Source organism: Ranitomeya imitator, chromosome 2, assembly GCF_032444005.1.
Source record: "Ranitomeya imitator isolate aRanImi1 chromosome 2, aRanImi1.pri, whole genome shotgun sequence".
NCBI classification, from domain to species: Eukaryota; Metazoa; Chordata; class Amphibia; order Anura; family Dendrobatidae; genus Ranitomeya; species Ranitomeya imitator.
The window spans coordinates 847,737,845-847,760,699 of NC_091283.1; the positions used below are offsets into that span (position 1 = coordinate 847,737,845).

Sequence of the window (22,855 nt, forward strand, 5' to 3'; positions counted from 1 at the left end):
TTACAGGGGGACGTAGTGTACACCAACAAGAGGGGCTCATTACAGGGGGACGTAGTGTACACCAACAAGAGGGGCTCATTACAGGGGGACGTAGTGTACACCAACAAGAGGGGCTCATTACAGGGGGGATGTAGTGTACACCAACAAGAGGGGCTCATTACAGGGGGATGTAGTGTACACCAACAAGAGGGGCTCATTACAGGGGGATGTAGTGTACACCAACAAGAGGGGCTCATTACAGGGGGACGTAGTGTACACCAACAAGAGGGGCTCATTACAGGGGGGATGTAGTGTACACCAACAAGAGGGGCACATTACAGGGGGATGTAGTGTACACCAACACGAGGGGCTCATTACAGGAGGATGTAGTGTACACCAACAAGAGGGGCTCATTACAGGGGGACGTAGTGTACACCAACAAGAGGGGCTCATTACAGGGGGACGTAGTGTACACCAACAAGAGGGGCTCATTACAGGGGGATGTAGTGTACACCAACAAGAGGGGCTCATTACAGGGGGGATGTAGTGTACACCAACAAGAGGGGCTCATTACAGGGGGGATGTAGTGTACACCAACAAGAGGGGCTCATTACAGGGGGGATGTAGTGTACACCAACAACAGGGGCTCATTACAGGGGGGATGTAGTGTACACCAACAAGAGGGGCTCATTACAGGGGGGATGTAGTGTACACCAACAAGAGGGGCTCATTACAGGGGGACGTAGTGTACACCAACAAGAGGGGCTCATTACAGGGGGGATGTAGTGTACACCAACAAGAGGGGCTCATTACAGGGGGGATGTAGTGTACACCAACAAGAGGGGCTCATTACAGGGGGGATGTAGTGTACACCAACAAGAGGGGCTCATTACAGGGGGGATGTAGTGTACACCAACAAGAGGGGCTCATTACAGGGGGGATGTAGTGTACACCAACAAGAGGGGCTCATTATAGGGGGGATGTAGTGTACACCAACAAGAGGGGCTCATTACAGGGGGACGTAGTGTACACCAACAAGAGGAGCTCATTACAGGGGGGATGTAGTGTACACCAACAAGAGGGGCTCATTACAGGGGGATGTAGTGTACACCAACAAGAGGGGCTCATTACAGGGGGGATGTAGTGTACACCAACAAGAGGGGCTCATTACAGGGGGGATGTAGTGTACACCAACAAGAGGGGCTCATTACAGGGGGGACGTAGTGTACACCAACAAGAGGGGCTCATTACAGGGGGACGTAGTGTACACCAACAAGAGGAGCTCATTACAGGGGGATGTAGTGTACACCAACAAGAGGGGCTCATTACAGGGGGATGTAGTGTACACCAACAAGAGGGGCTCATTACAGGGGGGATGTAGTGTACACCAACAAGAGGGGCTCATTACAGGGGGATGTAGTGTACACCAACAAGAGGGGCTCATTACAGGGGGATGTAGTGTACACCAACAAGAGGGGCTCATTACAGGGGGATGTAGTGTACACCAACAAGAGGGGCTCATTACAGGGGGACGTAGTGTACACCAACAAGAGGGGCTCATTACAGGGGGGATGTAGTGTACACCAACAAGAGGGGCTCATTACAGGGGGGATGTAGTGTACACCAACAAGAGGGGCTCATTACAGGGGGACGTAGTGTACACCAACAAGAGGAGCTCATTACAGGGGGATGTAGTGTACACCAACAAGAGGGGCTCATTACAGGGGGATGTAGTGTACACCAACAAGAGGGGCTCATTACAGGGGGATGTAGTCTACACCAACAAGAGGGGCTCATTACAGGGGGATGTAGTGTACACCAACAAGAGGGGCTCATTACAGGGGGACGTAGTGTACACCAACAAGAGGGGCTCATTACAGGGGGATGTAGTCTACACCAACAAGAGGGGCTCATTACAGGGGGATGTAGTCTACACCAACAAGAGGGGCTCATTACAGGGGGGATGTAGTGTACACCAACAAGAGGGGCTCATTACAGGGGGGATGTAGTGTACACCAACAAGAGGGGCTCATTACAGGGGGGATGTAGTGTACACCAACAAGAGGGGCTCATTACAGGGGGATGTAGTGTACACCAACAAGAGGGGCTCATTACAGGGGGATGTAGTGTACACCAACAAGAGGGGCTCATTACAGGGGGATGTAGTGTACACCAACAAGAGGGGCTCATTACAGGGGGATGTAGTGTACACCAACAAGAGGGGCTCATTACAGGGGGGATGTAGTGTACACCAACAAGAGGGGCTCATTACAGGGGGATGTAGTGTACACCAACAAGAGGGGTTCATTACAGGGGGACGTAGTGTACAGCAACAAGAGGAGCTCATTACAGGGGGATGTAGTGTACAGCAACAAGAGGGGCTCATTACAGGGGGATGTAGTGTACACCAACAAGAGGGGCTCATTACAGGGGGATGTAGTGTACAGCAAAAAGAGGGGCACATTACAGGGGGACGTAGTGTACACCAACAAGAGGGGCTCATTACAGGGGGACGTAGTGTACACCATTAATAGAGAGGAGGTGTTGGGCAGTGTAATAGGACATAATGTGGCAGCACATGGAGAAGGGACTTTGTGATTTCAGCTCTGGGGCCTCTCTGCTCTAGCTCTGACCCTGACATATATGTGATGATGGGGAGCAGTCGTTCCCTCCAGTATTCGTGCACTCTGTTACTGATCACAGCACAGGGTGCGACTGATCTCAGGGTTCATCTCCCATCTCCAGGCTGAGGTCATACATTTTGGGGCGAGTACACGCGCACGCCCTGCACTATCGCACTCAGCTTATTGTTTAAGCCAAAAGAAATCTGAGAAGATAATTATATGAGAAGTGATGTAAGAAAAGACGTAAAACACCCGGGAAGCGACTCCGCTACACAGGGACCCGCTGGGGCCACAGTCACCCTGTACACAGCATTTCCATCATTGATCACCAGAGCTGAAATCTCCCAGCATCCCCTGCTTCTAGATTGTTTACACAGAGGGAGATAGATAAAAGATAAATAAAATCACTCAGATTCTCAGCCAGAAAAGTTGGTGAGTGCAGCGCGAGTGCGTGACTTAACACCTAACATTCGTATTAAAGAAGTACACAATGCGCTTTTAACATCAGCTTTTACATAATATCATTGACTATGTAATTTACAACCCAATAATACAATCTTATATACAGAGATAGATCAATAGATAATAGATAGATAGATAGATAGATAGATAGATAGATGAGAGATAATATATAGATATATAATAGATAGATGATAGATTGATAATACAAAGATTAATAGATAGATAATAGATAGATAATAGACATAAAAATAGATATAAAACAGATAGATAGATAGATAAATGATAAATAGATCGATAGTAGATAATACATAGTTAGATAATTGATAGATAGTAGATCGACAATAGATAATGGATAGATAGACAGAATAAATAGGAGAGAAGTCCTGTAGATATTTAAATTCACAATCCCCCTACATATAATAAAATAATCTTTCATGTAGCACTAAAGAGTGTTTAGCCTTATTTAACCTATTAAATAAATAATTTAATTAAAAAAAAAAAAAAAAAACATGCTGAGTCCACACTAATTTTTGATTACCAGCCAAGGGAAAGCAGAAAGCTGAGAGCTGCTGTTATAATGCTGGGAAGGGGCCAATATCTATGGACCTTCCCAGCCTATTAATGGCAGCCCATAGATTTCTGCTTCTCCTTTACTGGTTATTAAAAAGAGGTGACCCAAAGAAAAAAACATGATGTGGGTCCCTACTATTTTTAATCACCAACAAAGGCTAAGAAAACAGCTGTGGACTGATATTAATAAACTAGGAAGGTCCCTAGTTACTGGCCCCTTCTCAGTCTAATGACACCAGCCCTGAGCCACCCCAGAAATGACGTGTCCATTAGATGTACTAATTTTGGCGCTTAGCCTCGGCTCTCACTGATTGCCCTGGTGCAGGCAATGTTAGCTGTGTAATGTCCACTGACATCAAGCCCAGGGGTTAGTAATGGAGAGACGTCTATCAAACACCCCCATTAATAACCCAGTAGTCAAAAGAAACCACACAAAAACACAGAGAAGTCCTTTAATTCTAAAAATCACTCCCCGATAATTACCCATTTTACCCATTCATTGCCCCCCAAAAAACACAGGGTTTTCTGCAGAACGCAGCTTACAGACTGGAGCTGCAGCCACTGCTGTGTCTCAAGCTGCGCAGTGCGAGAACCTGGCTGCTGTGACGAGCGGTGACTTCAGTGAGGTTACCGCAGTTCACAGCCGCTAAACTGCAGGAACCTTACTGAGGTCACCGCTCGTCACAGCAGCAGAGTTCCTGCAGAGCACAAAAGAAGATAGGGATCATCGTGGGACCTCCATATTATCGGTTATGGCAAACCCCCGTGGATTATTATTTTTAATGGGAAAAAGAGGGTAATTGTTGGGAAGAGCTTTTTACAATTAAAGCACTTTTCTGTGTGCGTCTATTTCTTTTGACTACAGGGTTAGTAATGGGGGTGTCTGATAGATGCCTCTCCATTACATACCCCTGGCCTTGATGTCAGCTGACATCAACTCTAAAACAATTAGTCCGATTACCAACGCTCCAGGACAATCGGGAAGAGCCGAGGCTGATCGCTAAAATTGGTGCATCTAAGCAATGCTCATTTCTGGGGTGGCTGGTTTTATTAGGCTGAGAAGGGGCCAATATTGATGTACATTCTTAGCCTATTTCTATCAGCCTGTAGCTCTCTGCTTAGCCTTTGCTATTAAAAATAGAGAGGACTCCACAATTCTTATTTCGGTCTCCCCTTTTTAATAACTAGTAAAAGCTAATCAGACAGTTATGGGCTGGTAGTAATAGGCTGGGAAGCTCCATGGATATTGGCCCCTTTCCAGCATAATAAGGCCAGCTCACAGCTGTCTGCTTTCCCTTAGCTAGTTATTAAAAATAGGGGACCCCACACAATTTTTTTCATTTATTAGCTAAATAGAAGTACAGAAAACTACACACTCAAGGTCCCGATTATATCTCACTGACATATTTCTATCTATCCATTCTATTAAGACGGTTCGAGCTGTGAATTTACTGTACTCGGCTGATGACATGTCGGGTTTCCTTTGAGATGTGTATATGTAAAAGTTGCACCGCACATGTGCCATGTGATTTTTTTTTCTCACCCCCTTTGATTTGCATTGGTGAGTCTCGCCGTTCTGCCATACACAGCATGCTGGGGTTTTTTTCCTCAGCCTAATTCCAGATGAGGAAAAACTTGCAGATAAACACTGCCTCATTGAATAACATTGGTGCAAGAGAAATGCAATTTTTTCTCACAAACTTGCTGACTGTTTCCAATTATAAAGTAGTGACTTAAAGCAGTAATTATGTGGACAGGGAAACATCCAGAATTCCTGTCAATCAGCTAATTGAAGAGATTCTCACCTTCACACCAGTAATGGCTGATAACTGACAGTTCATATTCCAGCCTGTAGGTGGCAGTATTTTATAATGCCCCGTGACCCCAATCCAAAGCAGGGGGGATCAGTCCTTACACTGCGCCATGAGCCCCTAGCGCGACCAGTTGATCACCGCCGGCTCCTCCGGATCTTTCCCTTTTCGGTGATGAGATTTGCCAATCGTGAGTTAGATGTCACTCGTGAAAAAAAAGCAGCTCTACACCCAGCGGTTACCCCGTCCCCAGTGATGTCACAGTGTAGCAGTATATATCAATTGTCATAACGGTGCATAAATTAGTGGTGAGATCAGAGGTGCGCGGCAGGTCGGTACCTTTCTCTTTATCAACCCGGGAAAAAATAATGGAAATCGCTGCAAAGAGAAGAGATCACTTAGCGCCAAACAGGAGGAAGTTCAATCCCAGTGATCACAGCGAGGACTTATGTGGCTACTGGGTGATAGAGCCATAGTGGATTCCTTATGTCACGACTAATCTAATCTACTCATTATATAATGCACCATTAAAGCCCCAATATAAAGGGAATCCATCGCCAAGTTATTGCTGTGTCTCATAACATATCTCTGTATACACAGAGCTCCCCCTAGTGGTGACTGCAGACAGGATCTTATCATGTATCTCTGTATACAGGGAGCTCCCCCTAGTGGTGGCTGCAGATAGGATCTTATCATGTATCTCTGTATACAGGGAGCTCCCCCTAGTGGTGGCTGCAGACAGGATCTTATCATGTATCTCTATATACACGGAGCTCCCCCTAGTGGTGGCTGCAGACAGGATCTTATCATGTATCTCTGTATACAGGGAGCTCCCCCTAGTGGTGACTGCAGATAGGATCTTATCATGTATCTCTGTATACAGGAAGCTCCCCCTAGTGGTGGCTGCAGACAGGATCTTATCATGTATCTCTATATACACGGAGCTCCCCCTAGTGGTGACTGCAGACAGGATCTTATGTATTTCTGTATACAGCGAGCTCCCCCTACTGGTGACTGCAGACAGAATCTTATCATGTATCTCTGTATACAGGGAGCTCCCCCTAGTGGTGGCTGCAGGCAGGATATTATCATGTATCTCTGTATACAGGGAGCTCCCCCTAGTGGTGACTGAAGACAGGATCTTACCATGTATCTCTGTATACAGGGAGCTCCCCCTAGTGGTGACTGCAGACAGGATCTTATCATGTATCTCTGTATACAGGGAGCTCCCCCTAGTGGTGACTGAAGACAGGATCTTATCATGTATCTCTGTATACAGGGAGCTCCCCCTAGTGGTGACTGAAGACAGGATCTTATCATGTATCTCTGTATACAGGGAGCTCCCCCTAGTGGTGGCTGCAGACAGGATCTTATCATGTATCTGTATACAGGGAGCTCACCCTAGTGGTGGCTGCAGACAGTATCTTATCATGTATCTCTGTATACAGGGAGCTCCCCCTAGTGGTGGCTGCAGACAGGATTTTATCATATATCTCTGTATACAGGGAGCTCCCCCTAGTAGTGGCTGCAGACAGGATCTTATCATGTATCTCTGTATACAGGGAGCTCCCCCTAGTGGTGGCTGCAGACAGGATCTTATCATGTATCTCTGTATACAGGGAGCTCCCCCTAGTGGTGACTGAAGACAGGATCTTATCATGTATCTCTGTATACAGGGAGCTCCCCCTAGTGGTGGCTGCAGACAGGATCTTATCATGTATCTCTGTATACAGGGAGCTCCCCCTAGTGGTGACTGAAGACAGGATCTTATCATGTATCTCTGTATACAGGGAGCTCCCCCTAGTGGTGGCTGCAGACAGGATCTTATCATGTATCTGTATACAGGGAGCTCACCCTAGTGGTGGCTGCAGACAGTATCTTATCATGTATCTCTGTATACAGGGAGCTCCCCCTAGTGGTGGCTGCAGGCAGGATCTTATCATGTATCTCTGTATACAGGGAGCTCCCCCTAGTGGTGACTGCAGACAGGATCTTATCATGTATCTCTGTATACAGGGAGCTCCCCCTAGTGGTGGCTGCAGACAGGATCTTATGTATCTCTGTATACAGTGAGCTCCCCCTAGTGGTGACTGCAGACAGGATCTTATCATGTATCTCTGTATACAGGGAGCTCCCCTAAGTGGTGGCTGCAGACAGGATCTTATCATGTATCTCTGTATACAGGGAGCTCCCCTAAGTGGTGGCTGCAGACAGGATCTTATCATGTATCTCTGTATACAGGGAGCTCCCCCTAGTGGTGGCTGCAGACAGGATCTTATCATGTATCTCTGTATACAGGGAGCTCCCCCTAGTGGTGGCTGCAGACAGGATCTTATCATGTGTCTCTGTATACAGGGAGCTCCCCCTAGTGGTGGCTGCAGACAGGATCTGATCATGTGTCTCTGTATACAGGGAGCTCCCCCTAGTGGTGACTGCAGACAGGATCTTATCATGTGTCTCTGTATACAGGGAGCTCCCCCTAGTGGTGGCTGCAGACAGGATCTTATCATGTATCTCTCTATACAGGAAGCTCCCCCTAGTGGTGTCTGCAGACAGAATCTTATCTTGTATCTCTGTATACAGGGAGCTCCCCCTAGTGGTGGCTGCAGACAGGATCTTATGTATCTCTGTATACAGGGAGCTCCCCCTAGTGGTGACTGCAGACAGGATCTTATCATGTATCTCTGTATACAGGGAGCTCCCCCTAGTGGTGACTGCAGACAGGATCTTATCATGTATCTCTGTATACAGGGAGCTCCCCCTAGTGGTGGCTGCAGACAGGATCTTATGTATCTCTGTATACAGGGAGCTCCCCCTAGTGGTGGCTGCAGACAGGATCTTATCATGTATCTCTGCATGCAGGGAGCTCCCCCTAGTGGTGACTGCAGACAGGATCTTATCATGTATCTCTGCATGCAGGGAGCTCCCCCTAGTGGTGACTGCAGACAGGATCTTATCATGTATCTCTGTATACAGGGAGCTTCCCCCTAGTGGTGACTGCAGACAGGATCTTATCATGTATCTCTGTATACAGGGAGCTCCCCCTAGTGGTGACTGCAGACAGGATCTTATCATGTATCTCTGTATACAGGGAGCTTCCCCTAGTGGTGGCTGCAGACAGGATCTGATCATGTATAGCTGTATACAGGGAGCTCCCCCTAGTGGTGGCTGCAGACAGGATCTTCTCATGTATAGCTGTATACAGGGAGCTCCCACTAGTGGTGACAGCAGACAGGATGTTATCATGTATCTCTGTATACAGGGAGCTCCCCCTTGTGGTGGTTGCAGACAGGATCTTATCATGTATCTCTGTATACAGGGAGCTCCCCCTAGTGGTGGCTGCAGACAGGATCTTATCCTGTATCTTTGTATACAGGGAGCTCCCCCTAGTGGTGGCTGCAGACAGGATCTTATCACGTATCTCTTTATACAGGGAGCTCCCCCTAGTGGTGGCTGCAGACAGGATCTTATTATGTATCTCTGTATACAGGGAGCTCCCCCTTGTGGTGGTTGCAGACAGGATCTTATTATGTATCTCTGTATACAGGGTGCTCCCCCTAGTGGTGGCTGCAGGCAGGATCTTATCACGTATCTCTGTATACAGGGAGCTCCCTCTAGTGGTGACTGCAGACAGGATCTTATCATGTATCTCTGTATACAGGGAGCTTCCCCTAGCGGTGGCTGCAGACAGGATCTGATCATGTATCTCTGTATACAGGGAGCTCCCCCTAGTGGTGGCTGCAGACAGGATCTTCTCATGTATAGCTGTATACCGGGAGCTCCCCCTAGTGGTGACAGCAGACAGGATGTTATCATGTATCTCTGTATACAGGGAGCTCCCCCTTGTGGTGGTTGCAGACAGGATCTTATCATGTATCTCTGTATACAGGGAGCTCCCCCTAGTGGTGGCTGCAGACAGGATCTTCTCATGTATAGCTGTATACAGGGAGCTCCCCCTAGTGGTGGCTGCAGACAGGATCTTATCATGTGTCTCTGTATACAGGGAGCTCCCCCTAGTGGTGGCTGCAGACAGGATCTTATCATGTATCTCTGTATACAGGGAGCTCCCTCTAGTGGTGACTGCAGACAGGATCTTATCATGTATCTCTGTATACAGGGAGCTTCCCCTAGCGGTGGCTGCAGACAGGATCTGATCATGTATAGCTGTATACAGGGAGCTCCCCCTAGTGGTGGCTGCAGACAGGATCTTCTCATGTATAGCTGTAAACAGGGAGCTCCCCCTAGTGGTGACAGCAGACAGGATGTTATCATGTATCTCTGTATACAGGGAGCTCCCCCTAGTGGTGGCTGCAGACAGGATCTTATCATGTATCTTTGTATACAGGGAGCTCCCCCTAGTGGTGGCTGCAGACAGGATCTTATCACGTATCTCTTTATACAGGGAGCTCCCCCTAGTGGTGGCTGCAGACAGGATCAAATTATGTATCTCTGTATACAGGGAGCTCCCCCTAGTGGTGACTGCAGACAGGATCTTATTATGTATCTCTGTATACAGGGTGTTCCCCCTAGTGGTGGTTGCAGACAGGATCTTATCATATATCTCTGTATACAGGGAGCTCCCCCTAGTGGTGGCTGCAGACAGGATCTTATTATGTATCTCTGTATACAGGGAGCTCCCCCTAGTGGTGGCTGCAGACAGGATCTTATCATGTATCTCTGTATACAGGGAGCTCCCCCTAGTGGTGGCTGCAGACAGGATCTTATCATATATCTCTGTATACAGACAGCTCCCCCTAGTGGTGGCTGCAGACAGGATCTTACCATGTATCTCTGTATACAGGGAGCTCCCCCTAGTGGTGGCTGCAGACAGGATCTTATCATGTATCTCTGTATACAGGGAGCTCCCCCTAGTGGTGGCTGCAGACAGAATCTTATTATGTATCTCTGTATACAGGGAGCTCCCCCTAGTGGTGGCTGCAGACAGGATCTTATCATGTATCTCTGTATACAGGGAGCTCCCCCTAGTGGTGGCTGCAGACAGACTTTACATAATTCGATAGAGGAGATTGAGGGTATGTGCACACGTCCGGATTTTTAGCGTTTTTTTTTGCGGAATTTCGCTATAAAAACGCTATAATTCCGCATCAAAAACGCTAAAAATATGCATCCTATCATTTAGAATGCATTCCGGATTTTTTGTTCAGATGGATGCGTTTTTTACCGCAAAAAAAACGCATTCCGCAAAAAAAATGGACATGCTCATTCTTTTTGCGGAATTTTTGCGGATTTCTAAGCCAAAATGACTTTCAGGAAAAAAAAAAACGCAAAAATTCCGCAAAAAATCCGCGCAAAAACCGCGATAAATCCGCGCGGAAAAAAACGCGATTTTCTGCCAGAATTCTCCGGATTTTGTCAGGAAAAAAACCTGACGTGTGCACATACCCTAAGAGTTCTGAGTCCTATAATGATGTATTACTGATATAACTGTGCACTTAAATTTGGATGTAAATACAACATGATGTTAATAGATGAAAGAGAAGAAAAAGATTCCTCTAAACATTAAACACCATTTTTCTTGGGCTTCTGAATAACAAGTTTGGCCAACAAAGTCCTAGATCTGACTGTGTCACTGGATTCCAACTCGTGATCATCCTGCTTTTTCAGCTGCAGAAATATCTAGAGAGTTGACAAAAATATTATAATGTAGAAAATGGTTTGGTACATTATGTACTGCTGGAGAAGACACAATAATGGACTCTCCGAGTGTCAGCTCTGTGGGGCAGGGGCTCCGTGTGCCGGGCATTCTCCCTCTTCCCGGTCACATCCACGATAGACTTGCATTATAATAATATATTATATAATCTCCAGCTCTGCACAGCAGCTAAAATTTGAGGAGCAGAATATTCACTTGTTCTGTGACCCACAGAGAATGGCTAAATCTTTCCACATCCTGGACACAGGGTCAGAATCCACAGCCGACACTAAAGTATCTGTTCTATGTAAGAATCAGCGAGGAGTGATCAATGCAGGTAAATAATAGATAAGTGATCGATAGATAGATAGATGATAGATAGTAAATAGATAATAGATAGATAGATGATAGATAATAGATAGATAATAGATAGATAGATAATAGATGATAGATAGATAATAGATAGATAGATGATAGATAGATAATAGATAGATAATAGATAGATAGATGATAGATAGTAAATAGATAATAGATAGATAGATGATAGATAATAGATAGATAATAGATAGATAGATAATAGATGATAGATAGATAATAGATGATAGATAGATAATAGATAGATAGATGATAGATAGATAATAGATAGATAATAGATAGATAGATGATAGATAGTAAATAGATAATAGATAGATAGATGATAGATAATAGATAGATAATAGATAGATGATAGATGATAGATAGATAATAGATAGATAGATGATAGATAGATAATAGATAGATAATAGATGATAGAGATAGATAATAGGATGATAGATAGATAATAGATAGATAATAGATAGATAGATAGATAATAGATAGAAGATAGATAGATAGATGATAGATAATAGACATTAGATAGATAATAGATAGATGATAGATAGATAGATAGAAGATAGATAGATAATGGATAATAGATAGATGATAGATAGATAGATAATAGATAGATAGATAGATAATAGATAAATAGATAGATAATAGATAGATAATATATAGATAATAGATAGATAATAGATAGATAATAGATAGATAGATAATAGATAGATAATAGATAGATAATAGATAGATAGATGATAGATAGTAAATAGATAATAGATAGATAGATGATAGATAGTAAATAGATAATAGATAGATAGATGATAGATAATAGATAGATAATAGATAGATGATAGATAGATGATAGATAGATAATAGATAGATAGATGATAGATAGATAATAGATAGATAATAGATGATAGAGATAGATAATAGGATGATAGATAGATAATAGATAGATAATAGATAGATAGATAGATAATAGATAGAAGATAGATAGATAGATGATAGATAATAGACATTAGATAGATAATAGATAGATGATAGATAGATAGATAGATAGATAGAAGATAGATAGATAATGGATAATAGATAGATGATAGATAGATAGATAATAGATAGATAGATAGATAAATAGATAATAGATAGATAATATATAGATAATAGATAGATAGATAGATAGATAATAGATAGATAGATAATAGATAGATAGATAGATAGATAGATAATAGATAGATAGATAGATAGATAGATAGATAGATAGATAGATAGATAGATAGATTAGATAGATAGATAGATAGATAGATAATGGATAATAGATAGATGATAGATAGATAGATAATAGATAGATAGATAATAGATAGATAGATAGATAGATTAGATAGATAGATAATAGATAGAAGATAGATAGATGATAGATAATAGACATTAGATAGATAATAGATAGATAGATAGATAATGGATAATAGACAGATGATAGATAGATAATAGATAGATAGATAATAGATAATAGATAGATAGATAGATAGATAGATAGATAGATAGATAGATAGATAGATAGATAGATAGATTAGATAGATAGATAGATAATAGATGTGGCACTTACCCTCTGCTTCTCCTCCGACTTGGTGGTCTGCTTACAGTCGGGATGCCAGACCGTGGAGCCTGTGGACGGAGCAGAGGACATGGAGATGGGCGTGGGGTTGGTGGTTACACATTAGCACTTTTGCTTTTCTGCCATTTTTCGGTTCCGGCCCCTTCTGACTGACGCTGCAGCTCTCACTGCTGCTCCTCATTAGTCACACAGGCTGCACTACAGCCCTCTCTACCTGCCCCCGAGCCTGCACCTGCACACAGCAGACAGTAGGGGGCGCCACCATTCCGCTGGCGGGATTTATATGGCTCACCGTGACCCCCTGTTTAATACAGCGCCCCCCTGTCCGGGTGATCCGAGCAGTAAACCATCAGGGATTTCCTGTTAATGCAGATTTCCAGGACATCAGAGCAGGTTCTGTGCCAGTCACAAGGGCTCAGGTCCCCCAGACATTGACACCCCCTCCACAGCTGGAAATCACACGTGAAAGTGATGAATCCGGCAGAGATCAAAGACGAATAGTTTTCACTCCAATGAAATGAGATCGTCCTGGGACCTGAGGGGTTATAATGTATAATCAGGGGCTCCGCCTGATATTAATTATAGACACCAACAAGGACTGGCTGCAAATACGTTACTGAAAACCTGACATGAGATGGACAGACACAAGGCGAACTAAGTCACGACTGCATGATAATTGTACGGACACCAGAGCTGTACTCACTATTCTGCCGTTGCAGTCACTGTGTACATACATTACATTACTGATCCTGAGTTACATCCTGTATTATACTCCAGAGCTGCACTCACTATTCTGCTGGTGCAGTCACTGTGTACATACATTACATTACTGATCCTGAGTTACATGCTGTATTATACTCCAGAGCTGCACTCACTATTCTGCTGGTGCAGTCACTGTTTACATACATTACATTACTGATCCTGAGTTATATCCTGTATTATACCCCAGAGCTGCACTCACTATTCTGCTGGTGCAGTCACTGTGTACACACATTACATTACTGATCCTGAGTTACATCCTGTATTATACCCCAGAGCTGCACTCACTATTCTGCTGGTGCAGTCACTGTGTACATACATTACATTACTGATCCTGAGTTACCTCCTGTATTATACTGCAGAGCTGCGCTCACTATTCTGCTGGTGCAGTCACTGTGTACATACATTACATTACTGATCCTGAGTTATATCCTGTATTATACCCCAGAGCTGCACTCACTATTCTGCTGGTGCAGTCACTGTGTACACACATTACATTACTGATCCTGAGTTACATCCTGTATTATACCCCAGAGCTGCACTCACTATTCTGCTGGTGCAGTCACTGTGTACATACATTACTGATCCTGAGTTACATCCTGCATTATACTCCAGAGCTGCACTCACTATTCTGCTGGTACAGTCACTGTGTACATACATTACATTACTGATCCTGAGTTACCTCCTGTATTATACTGCAGAGCTGCGCTCACTATTCTGCTGGTGCAGTCACTGTGTACATACATTACATTACTGATCCTGAGTTACATCCTGCATTATACTCCAGAGCTGCACTCACTATTCTGCTGGTGCAGCCACTGTGTACATACATTACATTACTGATCCTGAGTTACATGCTATATTATACTCCAGAGCTGCACTCACTATTCTGCTGGTGCAGTCACTGTGTACATACATTACTGATCCTGAGTTACATCCTGCATTATACTCCAGAGCTGCACTCACTATTCTGCTGGTACAGTCACTGTGTACATACATTACATTACTGATCCTGAGTTACCTCCTGTATTATACTGCAGAGCTGCGCTCACTATTCTGCTGGTGCAGTCACTGTGTACATACATTACATTACTGATCCTGAGTTACATCCTGCATTATACTCCAGAGCTGCACTCACTATTCTGCTGGTGCAGCCACTGTGTACATACATTACATTACTGATCCTGAGTTACATGCTATATTATACTCCAGAGCTGCACTCACTATTCTGCTGGTGCAGTCACTGTGTACATACATTACTGATCCTGAGTTACATCCTGCATTATACTCCAGAGCTGCACTCACTATTCTGCTGGTACAGTCACTGTGTACATACATTACATTACTGATCCTGAGTTACCTCCTGTATTATACTGCAGAGCTGCGCTCACTATTCTGCTGGTGCAGTCACTGTGTACATACATTACATTACTGATCCTGAGTTACATCGTGTATTATACTCCAGAGCTGCACTCACTATTCTGCTGGTGCAGTCACTGTGTACATACATTACATTACTGATCCTGAGTTACCTCCTGTATTATACTCCAGAGCTGCACTCACTATTCTGCTGGTGCAGTCACTGTGTACACACATTACATTACTGATCCTGAGTTACATCCTGTATTATACTCCAGAGCTGCACTCACTATTCTGCTGGTGCTGTCACTGTGTACATACATTACATTACTGATCCTGAGTTACATCCTGTATTATACTCCAGAGCTGCACTCACTATTCTGCTGGTGCAGTCACTGTGTACATACATTACATTACTGATCCTGAGTTACATCCTGTATTATACCCCAGAGCTGCACTCACTATTCTGCTGGTACAGTCACTGTGTACACACATTACATTACTGATCCTGAGTTACATCCTGTATTATACTCCAGAGCTGCACTCACTATTCTGCTGGTGCAGTCACTGTGTACATACATTACATTACTGATCCTGAGTTACATCCTGTATTATACCCCAGAGCTGCACTCACTATTCTGCTGGTACAGTCACTGTGTACACACATTACATTACTGATCCTGAGTTACATGCTGTATTATACTCCAGAGCTGCACTCACTATTCTGCTGGTGCAGTCACTGTGTACATACATTACTGATCCTGAGTTACATCCTGCATTATACTCCAGAGCTGCACTCACTATTCTGCTGGTACAGTCACTGTGTACATACATTACATTACTGATCCTGAGTTACCTCCTGTATTATACTGCAGAGCTGCGCTCACTATTCTGCTGGTGCAGTCACTGTGTACATACATTACATTACTGATCCTGAGTTACATCCTGTATTATACCCCAGAGCTGCACTCACTATTCTGCTGGTACAGTCACTGTGTACACACATTACATTACTGATCCTGAGTTACATGCTGTATTATACTCCAGAGCTGCACTCACTATTCTGCTGGTGCAGTCACTGTGTACATACATTACTGATCCTGAGTTACATCCTGCATTATACTCCAGAGCTGCACTCACTATTCTGCTGGTACAGTCACTGTGTACATACATTACATTACTGATCCTGAGTTACCTCCTGTATTATACTGCAGAGCTGCGCTCACTATTCTGCTGGTGCAGTCACTGTGTACATACATTACATTACTGATCCTGAGTTACATCGTGTATTATACTCCAGAGCTGCACTCACTATTCTGCTGGTGCAGTCACTGTGTACATACATTACATTACTGATCCTGAGTTACCTCCTGTATTATCCCCCAGAGCTGCACTCACTATTCTGCTGGTGCAGTCACTGTGTACATACATTACATTACTGATCCTGAGTTACATCCTGTATTATAATCCAGAGCTGCACTCACTATTCTGCTGCTATGTGCACACATGACTTACTGCACAGTGATAACTTGAAACATGAGAAATTCATGAACTGAGATGATGGTTAAAAGTTGAGATGTTGCCTCAGTTTATCACCAGGACAATAATGAGGCAGGAGCCAATGTAAACATCTAAGTGACAGGGGCCAGAGGACAGAGAACAGAGACCAGGGGGCTCTGGGAGAGGGGAGATCACCACACGTCTTTCTCAGCAGAAAAAAAAAATTCTTAAAAATAGATTTCTTGTACTATAAGACCAATGTAGGAAAAGGAAAAAACTCCTTTCACCATTATGGGGATCTGTGCATGACGTACTGTTATGGGGGATCTGTGGAGGACGCACTGTTATGGGGGATCTGTGGAGGACGCACTGTTATGGGGGATCTGTGCATGATGCACTGTTATGGGGGATCTGTGGAGGACGCACTGTTATGGGGGATCTGTGGAGGACGCACTATTATCTGAGGATGACGCACTGTTATGGGGGATCTGTGGATGACACACTGTTATGAGGGATCTGTGGATGACGTCACTGCCATACGCCATCGCAACCACATCAGACTAATAGGGGAGAGGACACAGTTGGACCTCGGCCAGGTAAAGAGAAGCTTTTTTTGTGTAAAGTCGCATTATAGGGGCCCAGAATGGGAGAACACGTGGGAGCAGGATGGAGGACATTATTACTGTAGGGGCTGATTGAAGATATCATTACTGCGGTGATGTATTTTAATTTTGAGGATACTGTTTTTAGTGGGGAAGGAAGGGGTCCTGATACTGTGCACGGTCACTTTTTTCCTTCATCTGGCGTAGTGTAGAAGTTGGGGAAAAAGTTATTTTCTGCAGAGACGAGTCCTGACTGGAAGAAGTGATGGCGGCCTGAACTGGATGAAGATGAGGGACTTCAACTAGAGACATCACCAGTGAGTCAGTGTGTTATCTGTACACTGACACTATACACTGTATAATACATACAGAGGTCCTGTGTATAATGTCACTGGTGATCACTATATTACCTGTTCACTGTACACTATATACAGAGCTCCTGTGCATAATTACACGAGTGATCACAGTATTACCTGTACAATGACACTATATACAGATCTCCTGTGTATAATGTCACTGGTGATCACTGTATTACCTGTTCACTGACACTATATACAGAGCTCATGTGTACAATATCATTGGTGATCACTGTATTACCTGTTCACTGTACACTATATACAGAGCTCCTGTGCATAATTACACCAGTGATCACAGTATTACCTGTACAATGACACTATATACAGATCTCCTGTGTATAATGTCACTGGTGATCACTGTATTACCTGTTCACTGACACTATATACAGAGCTCATGTGTACAATATCATTGGTGATCACTGTATTACCTGTACACTGACACTATATACAGAGCTTCTGTTCATAATTACACCAGTGATCACTGTATTAACTGTACATTGACACAATATACAGATCTCCTGTGTATGTTACTGGTGATCACTGTATTACCTGTACACTGACACTATATACAGAGTTCCAGTGTATAGTGTCTCTGGTGATCACCAATGATATTATACACAGCTCTGTATATAGTGTCAGTGTACAGGTAATACAGAGAACATTGTATGATCTGCACACTATACACTATATTCAGAGTTCCAGTGTATAAAGGCACTGTTGATCACTTTATTATCTGTACACTGTACACTATATACAGAGCTCCTGTGTATAATTTATTATCTGTACACTGTAAACTATATACAGAGCTCCTGTGTTTAATGTTACTGGTGATCGCTGTATTATCTGTACACTATATACAGAGCTCCTGTGTATGTCACCAGTAATTACTGTATTACCTGTACAATATATACAGAGCTCCTGTGTATGTCACTGGTGATCACTGTATTACCTGTACACTGACTCTATATACAGAACTCCTGTGTATAATGTCACCGGTGATCACTTTATTACCTGTACACTTTATACAGAGCTCCTGTGTTTAATGTCACCAGTAATCACTGTATTACCTGTACACTGACACTATATACAGAGCTCCTGTGTATAATGTTACCAGTGATCACTGCAATACCTGTACACTATACACTATATACAGACCTCCTGTGTATACTGACACTGATGATCACTGCATAACCTGTACACTGACACTATATACAGAGCTCCTGGTTATAATGTCACCGGTGATCACTGTATTATCTGCACACTGATACACTATATACAGAGCTCTTGTGTATAATGTCACTGGTGATCACTGTATTACCTGTACACTGACACTATATACAGAGCTCCTGTGTATAATGTCACTGGTGATCACTGTATTACCTGTACGCTGACACTATATACAGAGCTCTTGTGTATAATGTCACTGGTGATCACTGTATTACCTGTACGCTGACACTATATACAGAGCTCCTGTGTATAGTGTCACTGATCACTGTATTACCTGTACACTGACACTATATACTGAGCTCCTGTGTATAATGTCACCAGTGATCACTGTATTATTTGTACACTGAAACTATACACTGTATACTATGTATAAAGCTCCTTTGTAGTATTCAGTCACTATGTGGTGGTAATGTGTGATTTGGTCATGGTGTAACAGTATTTGTTTATTGTATGTGTTCTTATTCACCCACTATGTCCGGGCTCCCCAACCTGTAGCTCGGGAGCCACATGTGGCTCGCGACTGTCTGCTAGCTTGGTACATTAGCTCCAGGTCTAGCAAACAGGTATGAAGTCCACATCTCAAAATGGTGAATTTTGTGAGTAGCCCTGCACAGAACTGCAAATCTAGATGCACATTTACTGGTCTTAGGGGTTTAGAGATGTTTTAGGTATGGTTTGCTGGAGGTTTGTACTACCTGTTAGAAGAGGTGCTCAAAGCTGGATGTGACAGTATGTTTGGAGAATACTGAATGGGGGTATTGTGGGAACCCCTGGATCTCAGTGTACTGCTCTGGAGTGATTACTGTGGAAAAGCTTTGGTTATCATTATACCTCTAATGGGGGCTTTGGTTGACACTACTTTGAAGGGGGTGGGAGCTGGATGTGGCTCGCGATCCTCTCTCAGTCCTGAATGTGGCTTGCAACCCTCTGTCTAAAGGTACCTTCACACAACGATATTGTTAACGATATCGTTGCTTTTTGTGACGTAGCAACGATATCGTTAATAAAATCGTTATGTGTGACAGCGACCAACGATCAGGCCCCTGCTGGGAGATCGTTGGTCGCTGAGGAAAGTCCAGAACTTTATTTCATCGCTGGACTCCCTGCTGACATCGCTGGATCGGCGTGTGTGACACCGATCCAGCGATGTCTTCACTGGTAACCAGGGTAAACATCGGGTAACTAAGCGCAGGGCCGCGCTTAGTAACCCGATGTTTACCCTGGTTACCATCCTAAAAGTAAAAAAAACAAACAGTACATACTTACCTAACGCTGTCTGTCCTCCAGCGCTGTGCTCTGCACTCCTCCTGTACTGGCTGTGAGCGTCGGTCAGCCGGAAAGCAGAGCGGTGACGTCACCGCTCTGCTTTCCGGCCGCTGTGCTGACAGCCAGTACAGGAGGAGTGCAGAGCACAGCGCTGGAGGACAGACAGCGTTAGGTAAGTATGTACTGTTTGTTTTTTTTACTTTTAGGATGGTAACCAGGGTAAACATCGGGTTACTAAGCGCGGCCCTGCGCTTAGTTACCCGATGTTTACCCTGGTTACCGGCATCGTTGGTCACTGGAGAGCGGTCTGTGTGACAGCTCTCCAGCGACCAAACAGCGACGCTGCAGCGATCCGGATCGTTGTCGGTATCGCTGCAGCGTCGCTTAATGTGAAGGGGCCTTAAGCTGAATGTGGCTCTCAAGGTCAGAAAGGTTGGGGACCACTGCACTATGTGGTAGTGTTAGTAATATGTGTTCTGGCCATGGTGTAACAGTATTTGGCCCTTGTATGTGGTATTATTCGGTCAATATGTCTTAGTAATGTGTGGTCTGGTCATGGTGTGGTGGTATTTGTTCCTTGTATGTGGTATTATATTCGATCACTATGTGGTGGTAATATGTGATCCGGTTGTGGTGTGGCAGTAATTGTCCCTTGTATGTGGTATTATTCAGTCACATTGTTGTGGAAATATGTGCTTTGGTCACAGTGTGATGGTATTTGTTCCTTGTATGTAGTATTATTCGGTCACTATGTGGTAGTAGTATGTGTTCTGGCCATGGTGTGACAGTATTTGTTCCTTGTATGTGGTATTATTCGGTCACTATGTGGTAGTAATATGCGGTCTGGTCATGGTGTGACGGTATTTGACCCTTGTATGTGGTATTATTTGGTCACCATGTGGTAGTAATTTGTGGTCTAGTCATGGTGTGTCTGTATTTGTTCCTTGTATGTAGTATTATTCGATGACTATGTGGTAGCAATATGTTATGTGATCTGGTCATGGTGTGGCGGTATTTGTCCCTTGTATGTGGTATTATTCAGTCATTTTGTGGTGGTAATATGTGGTCTGGTCACAGTATGATGGTAGTTGTCCCCTGTATGTGGTATTATTCAGTCACCATGTGGTGGTAATGTGTGATCCGCTCATGGTGTGGCAGTATTTGTCCCTTGTATGTGGTACTATTCGGTCACTATGTGGTGGTAATATGTGATACGGTCATGGTGTGGTGTATTTGTTCCTTGTATGTGGTATTGTTTAATCACTATGTGGTGGTAATATGTGTTCTGGTCAAGGTGTGACGGTATTTGCCCCTTGTATGTGGTATTAATAGTCATTATACTAAATGTATGTGACACATTACCTTAAAGAAATATAAAGAAAAATATATCTAAAGAGAGTATTGACTATTTTAAGAAATGCTTAATAGGTTAGAGTAGAGTAGAGCTCGGCCAGAAGAGTCGACCTTGTCGTGGTGGCGGTTTAAAAAGTATTTTAGCCAAAAACAAAAGCTGCTGCCTATGTATGTGATCTGGTGCTGGGAACTGTTAATGTGTGATTGGTGAGGACGTGGTGCAGAAGTGGACAGTGGGACTGTGGATTGTTCGAGGGGTGGAGTCTCAAGGGGGCCCAAAAATGTTGGCAGTATGGGGCCCTGAAATTCCTGGTGGCAGCCCTGATAGCTATTGTTGTGCTTCGTAGTTGTGGGGGCCGGTCTCATATGTTGACACTTTGTAGCTGGCATTATTCTGGGCCGGTGGGGCTCATCAGCCGCCTGGGTGACTGCCGGCCCTCCGCTTATTTCTTCCAATCTAGATTTCTCCTGAAACAGATTTATTAATGATTGCAAACAGGATCTGCATCTTACTGCACAGCGTCAGTCTGCAGCAGGAAAGGCAATGATATGCCAGTCACTTGGACCCCAGAAAGGAAACCTCCCCAATGTCTCTCACATGGAGAAGGGGGAATTTTACAGAAATTATAAATATAAGACCCCCCATACTGACCATGGAATATTCATATATTAATACAGGCTGCGCCACCAGCGACTCCGTGTTCTCAGATCTTATATCAGTCTCTGCCATTATAATTTATAGATGAGAAGTGACAGAGCGGAGCCACAAGGAGGCTCCGCAGCGCCTCGGTCTTACCTTGCAGGTACATTTCCTCTCCTTCGGTGAACATTTTGTGGCATCTGCTGCACACGCCCACTTCCGGCCCCACTTCCTCCAGGCAATCGCACTGCAGTGCAGGAGCAAGCAGGGGGCCGCCCGCCGCCTCGGTCCCCTCGGTGGCGCGCCAGCCGCTCAGGGGGACCGGGGGGCAGCCGGCCCAGGCATACCGCAGGTCCCCGGCAGCGTCAGGGAATCCCCTCTCCCTGATGCCGGCTTGGGACTGCCAAGCACCGCCCACTAACAGCGGCGGGGCCCCAACCCGCCAAATCGGCCGGGGGGGCGCCTCAAACACGGCCCTCACAAGCTCCCCGAGCCAGGTCCCTCACTTTGGACCTCTGGCCAGCCCACCCCTGGCCCACCGCGTCCCCCCAGCAGGCACATCAGCGTTGCCTGTGCGGGGAGGCGGGCGGCGGTCGGGGGCCAGAGCCACGAACACGGCCGCGGAGCGTGATGACTGGTCTATTCAGACCAGCCAGCACGCTCCGCAGCCAGGAATGTACGCACCAAACACGCACACAGTCGCACCAAACACTAACACAGCTGCAATA

General features: G+C 44.6%; 1 protein-coding gene across 16 annotated transcripts in view; it reads right to left on the reverse strand.

Moving 5' to 3' along the window:
* Positions 1-22,855, reverse strand: part of ABLIM1 (actin binding LIM protein 1) — a 330,044-nt gene that overhangs the window by 64,606 nt on the left and 242,583 nt on the right. For 11 of the 16 annotated variants that reach the window (XM_069754375.1, XM_069754369.1, XM_069754366.1 and 8 more), the window contains exon 8: positions 13,057-13,115. In XM_069754375.1, the coding sequence (XP_069610476.1) occupies positions 13,057-13,115 (59 nt within the window). Of the gene's footprint in view, positions 1-13,056; positions 13,116-22,283; positions 22,331-22,855 lie in introns of those variants that run through there. The other 5 variants (XM_069754382.1, XM_069754380.1, XM_069754377.1 and 2 more) reach the window with 1 other exon arrangement.